The sequence below is a fragment of the Hylobates moloch genome, unplaced genomic scaffold, assembly GCF_009828535.3.
Source record: "Hylobates moloch isolate HMO894 unplaced genomic scaffold, HMol_V3 SCAFFOLD_2, whole genome shotgun sequence".
Lineage (NCBI taxonomy): Eukaryota > Metazoa > Chordata > Mammalia > Primates > Hylobatidae > Hylobates > Hylobates moloch.
Genome location: NW_026652277.1, coordinates 27,313,129 through 27,319,128, shown reverse-complemented (window position 1 = coordinate 27,319,128; position 6,000 = coordinate 27,313,129). Strand labels below are relative to the sequence as shown.

Below are 6,000 nucleotides of genomic sequence, written 5' to 3'. Positions count from 1 at the left end.
CACACACACACACACACACACACACACACACACACACACACACACTCTCTCTCTCTCTCTCTTTCTCTCTCTCTCTCTCTCTCTCCAAGATCAGTCAGGTTTAAAAAAGTAGTACAGATCTCTAGTGGAAAATGGCAGAGAGAATGCAGGTCTATTTCCTCTTTCACTTCCATTCTAGCCACACTGGCTTCCTTTTTGATACTCACACATGCTAGGCCTATTTCGACCTCAGGACCTTTATACTTGCTGTTTCTTGTTGGACTGTTCTTCTTCTAGATGTCCACACTACCTGTTCCCTCACTTCCTTTAGCTCTTTACTCAAATAACACCTTCTCACTGAGATTGTCTCCCTGTCTAAATTGCAGCAATCCTAACATCCCCTAGCCCCATTCCCTGCTTAACTTTTCTTTGACATATTTTGACATACTTTTCTTTGACATACATACTTCGACATACTTTTCTTTGACATACTTTTCTTTGACATACCACCACCTGACATTTTACTTGGGGTTTATTTTGTTTACTGTCTGTTTATCTGACTAAAATAAAAGCTCCAGAGAAATATTTGTCACTTTTTATCACTGCTTTACCTGCAGTACTTACAAGAACACCTTGCAAATATATAGGCCTTTAATAAATATGTATTGAATGAATGAACAGTTTGGTGAAGGCCTGGTGAGGACACAACGAGGTAAGTTAGAAACACTGAAGAAGACTTTGTGGTGGATAGACGTGAGAAAGGAGGAATGCTGCAAAATGAAGATAGAGAAGCGGAGGCTAGATCATGCAGGGTTGAGTAGCAATGTTAAGAATTTTGCATTTTATCTTTTAAGCAACAGGAGACCATTAAAGCGTTCTTGTACAAGAAAAGCATCTGCAAACTTTGTGTTTTAAAAATATTAATTTGGATGTTGGATGGAGTAAGAAACTTAGGTAGGCAATGGTGAATGCAGGGTGAATAATGAATTAAGGGACTACCACAGTCTAATTCTGTTTTATTAGTAGAAGAACTACCGTACCTGCCAGATTAATACCACTGCAGAACATCTTGAAATCCAAACACATCCAGAGGAGCACAGAAATTTGGCAGGACTTTAAATAGAAAACTACAGAAGCTTCTTTTGTTTTTACCTCCATTCCTCCCCTTCTCTCCTTCCTGTCAATAGGTTTGCTTTTTTATTTTTTTCATAATTTTAAATTAGTAGATGAATTAGTAGTGCCTATTATACCACATCATAACCAGCGGTTTAGTTGTTGATTGCCCAATCAGACTATAAATAACTTTAGGGAAAGAACCATATGATAATAAAAGTACCAGTCTTAATTATAACAATAATTGATTACTACATGTTACACACTATTCAAATGCAGTAACTCATTTACTCTCAACACAAAGATAAGTAGATATTTTATGTTCTCCATTTTACAGATGAAGAAAATGAGGAAAAGTATCTTTCCCAAGGTCACATTACTAGAAAGTGACAATCTCACTCCCAAACCCACATTTTCCAGTCACTTATTATGAGGCCTTGATGTTACATCTGTATCTCATCTGTCTTTATATACCCAACACCTAATAGCCTGCCTAGCACATAAATCCTTAATAAATGTTTAAAGAAATAAATACATGCACTTTAGTTTATTCTCCAGCTCCTCCACTTACTTCTCTGTTTTTGTCTGTCTCTAATTCATTGGCTTCTTCAGCATTCCCCTCATCCACACATTTCCTACAGGCTGCATCCCCTAAGCTTTATAGAACTTTTTCAACCTTTTGCTGTTGGGTCAAACAGCATATCTATTTAGGTACCTGGAGAGTTAGAAAACCTGCTTTCATGGTTTCCACAGGCATTCTCATTCTTAGCACATCACTTTAGAAGTGCCCATTTTAACCAAGAATGTATCCATTTGGGTGGTCTAACTGAATCAGAGACAGCCTGACTCTTTAGAAAACAAATTTTTTTTTAAATTTTCCTGTGAATGTTTATTCTACACAGGCAGTTGCTTTTTCATGTTGGATAAAACAAGACCTCTCTTCTCAGATATTTCCCCAATACCATCTTGAAATTTCATGCAAAATATTAAAATAAATAAAAATATAAAAATTAAATTTCCAGACAGATGGTCTATGGTTTTTATAAACATAAAGGCAGATGGTTCTCTGTGTCCCCAAAACCTAGAATTTTGATTCAGCATATTCTGAGTTTTACTCACTAAATAATCTGGAAGAGTTACCTCTTCCTGGGAATGAGGAAACATGGGAGAAAACCAAAAGAGGTAAAGAAAGGAAGAAAAGCAAATAGTTGTTATTCTCCAACAGGAATGCTACCTTATCATTATTTAGCTCTTGTTTTCTCTGCTTTCTACTTAAAAATTATTAACTCATAACAGTAAATAATATAAGTTGTGCAATTCAATTTACAATGAGTTCCAGGAAAAAACTTAATAATTTAACACATTCATCTGTTAAAGTTTAAAATGTAAAATTCATGCTATCATATATGAATGTGTATAAAAGCATAACTTGTCATGTTCAAAGGAATGACTGTAGATAAAGCCTCGCTTAAAAGTTTTTCACTGACACTTAATAGCCAAGACCAGAAAAAAAAATGTATTCAAAATGTCAAATGTGAACATTCCATATGCCTGACTCCAAGAACTTGAGTACAGACATATATATGGTTTAAAACAAAAATTTATTGATATACTAAAACTCCATCCACATTAATAAATTCCAAATTTACAAACCTCTCCAAATGACATGTCCTCAGAACCAATTTAAATTCAAGTAGTTCACAGGATTTATAAGGCAATTTTTTCAGAAGACAGGAACGTTTTACCATTGTAACAAAAATGTTACCTGAGGGAGGGTACCGTAATTCCATATATAACCCTTGTAAGGGAAGATATTCGCCACATAGCGTAGCCTTCCATCCTTTACATATTGCTTAATGGGATTCATTGGCTCCTTGGTGGCAATCTAAGCAAATCACAGAAGGAAAAAAAGGGACAGGATAAGAAATAATTAATTCTATGTCCAAATAGTACTTTTAAAACTCTGCTATTTTCAGACTAAACATTCATATTCCAACTTAATGATCAAAGGTGCTTTAAAAGAAATTAAGCCAGCTCTTATTACTAATTTATAGCACTATATGAGAAAAGCTGTTTGGAAAGGAAACACCAGATTATATATTTAGTCACTCTATTATTTATGTACTCCATTATTTCTAACACAAATAATAAAATGATTGAGATGGTAAGAGGATAAAGTTTAATCAACTTGCCTTTTGTTACTAATCTCAGGCTTTATTACCATCAATATTATGATAATAAAGCTAACTCAAAGATTCCTACCATATATTCAATAGTGAAATGCTGAAAGCCTTTCCTCTAAGATTTGGAAAAAGAAAAGGATGCCCACTTTTGCCACTTTTATTCAACATAGTATTGGACGTCCTAGCCAGAGCAGTTAGGCAAGAGAAAACAATAAAAGGCATCCAAAGTAGGAAAGAAAGAAGTGAAACTGTCATGTTTGCTGATGATATGATCTTATATATAGACAACTCTAGAGACTCCATCAAAAAACATTGGAAATAATATATAATCAACCTAAGCGTCCATCAACACATGAATGGATAAAGAAAATGTGGTATATATACATAACAAAATAGCACTTGGCCTTAAAAAAAATAGAATATTCTGTCATTTGTGGCAACATGGATGAAACTGGAGAACATTATGGCAAGTGAAATAAGCCAGGCCCAGAAAGACAAATATCTCATGTTCTCACCTATATGTGGAATCTAAAAAATTGAACTCATAAAAGCAGAGAGTAGAATTATGGTTACAGAGGGTAAGGGTAGGGGGAATAGGGAAATGATAGTCAAAGGATACAAAATCTCAGACAGGAAGAATAAGATTTTTTGTTGTTGAGACAACAACACAACTTGATGAGTATAGTTAATAATGTACATTTCAAAATTGCTGAGTAAATTTCAGATGTTCTCACCACAAAAAATGATAAGTATTTTATGTGACAGATATATTATTTAGCTTGATTTAGTTATCCCATACTGTATTCATGTCATAATGTCATTTTGTACCCTATAAACATATACGATTAAAAATTGTCAATATACAATAAAGTTAAAAAATCACCAAGAGATTCTCACCAACTGATTTTATTTCAAAGTTAGTTTTCTTTTTTTTTTTTTTGAAACAGAGTTTCATTCTGTCACCCAGGCTGCAGTGCAGTGGTGCGATCTCAGCTCACTGCAACCTCTGCCACCTGGGTTCAAGCAAATCTCATGCCTCAGTCTCCTGAGTAGTTGGGATTACAGACATGCACCACCATGCAAAAATTTGTGCCCAGCTAATTTTTGTATGTTTAGTAGAGATGGGATTTTGCCATGTTGGCCAGGCTGGTCTCAAACTCCCGGCCTCAAGTGATCTGCCCGCCTCGGCTTCCCAAAGGGCTGGGATTACAGGTGTGAGCCACTGCACTCGGCCTCAAAGTTAGTTTTCTATCAAGTATATTCACATTGCTATCTTTAAAACCTATGTATATAGGAAACAAAAAAATAAGCCATGCTGAATGAAGAAACACTGCTAAAGTTAGGTAGATTCTCACAGACCCTTGGATCCCACACCTAACTGAGGTAGGGTAACAAGAATGATGAAACATTATACATGAAACAACACCAGAAGAATAATCTAATATCTTTACCTTTTCCTAGTAAAGTGTTAACAAAAAATACTGCCAGGACCTGGTGATAGTACTGACAATTCTCTTCCAAATATAAATTCTGAAAAATATACACCTACATAATAATGCCTAATTTAAATACTTAAAATAATATTTGCTATCACACCCAAAGTTATAGAAGGTTTATATAACTAAACAAAGTTACATAAATTAAATTTCACTTAGAACTATAAGGAAGCTCATATATAAGCTTCTATAGCTAACTGAAGAAAGAAGAAAATTCTGAAAAGCAAAAGGGAAGTTCTTATAGGTTTATTTCCCGGAAAAAATTAAAAAAAAAAACTAACCAGAAAAATAGCAGATGCTCTGTGATAGTCATAAATTGAGTTAACCAGGAAATGATTTATTTTCTGGTAGAATAAAATCTAAAGGAGAATTGAGTCCTAAGAAATTAAAATTGCCATCAGCCCCAAATAAAAGTTTCAGTGCCATCTATGAACCAAATATATCTCAGAATCTACTTAAGTAACCTTTAGAAGCATTTGCCATTTTCAAAGGAGAAAAAAAGAAAACCAATATGTATATAACAAACTGAGAGGCAAAACTGAAAAAAAAATTCTCTATAAAACCATAAAGTATATACTTAGCTTTGAGTATTTTTCTCAACTATCGCAAATTCAAAATATTATGCCAAACAACTTGCAACAAAGTTTTGTATCATTATAATCATTTCGGTTTTATATTAATAAAGTATATCAGTACCTCCATTTTAGCATTTGTCCACCGAGGTATTTCTACAATCATATTAAACAGATTCTGCAATTAAAAACAAAACAAAGAGAGAACATTAACAATTTTACCTTTTATTTTTTCTGTTACCTCCCTTATAAGAATGCTTTAGATGTTTTTCCCCCACAAAAAAAATGTTTAGAGTCTCCATCATACATCTACCTATGCCTTAAATTTTTTCTAGAAATTAGAGTTGTCTAAAACATAGCCGAATTTAGGCCACCATGTCACTTGAGCACTTATACACAGTGTCAGAGGTTACAAGTCTGAGAATATCTTTGATGTGTAGTGACAAACTAGAATGGAGTCAAGAAATGTGTTTCAATTTTTATTTTCCAACTAAAATAGAAGTGAGAGAAGCAGTCCCTCATGTAAGAATTCAGTCTCACTTTTCCAATCTGTAAAGTAAGTGTGATAATCTCTGTCCCACTCACCACACAAGATTGTTACGAAGATCAATGACAATATACGGAAAATTATGCAGTAAAATATATTTTAAAATGATA

The 6,000-nt window shown here is 33.9% G+C and overlaps 1 protein-coding gene across 1 annotated transcript in view; it reads right to left on the bottom strand.

Annotated features, from left to right (window-relative positions):
• The window catches only part of PPA2 (inorganic pyrophosphatase 2), a 102,202-nt gene that overhangs the window by 74,149 nt on the left and 22,053 nt on the right, over positions 1–6,000 (bottom strand). Inside the window, exons 4-5 of the mRNA XM_032174197.2 lie at positions 5,468–5,521; positions 2,858–2,977 (exon numbers count right to left, since the gene is read on the bottom strand). Of these exons, the coding sequence (XP_032030088.1) occupies positions 2,858–2,977; positions 5,468–5,521 (174 nt within the window). The remainder of the gene's footprint in view (positions 1–2,857; positions 2,978–5,467; positions 5,522–6,000) is intronic.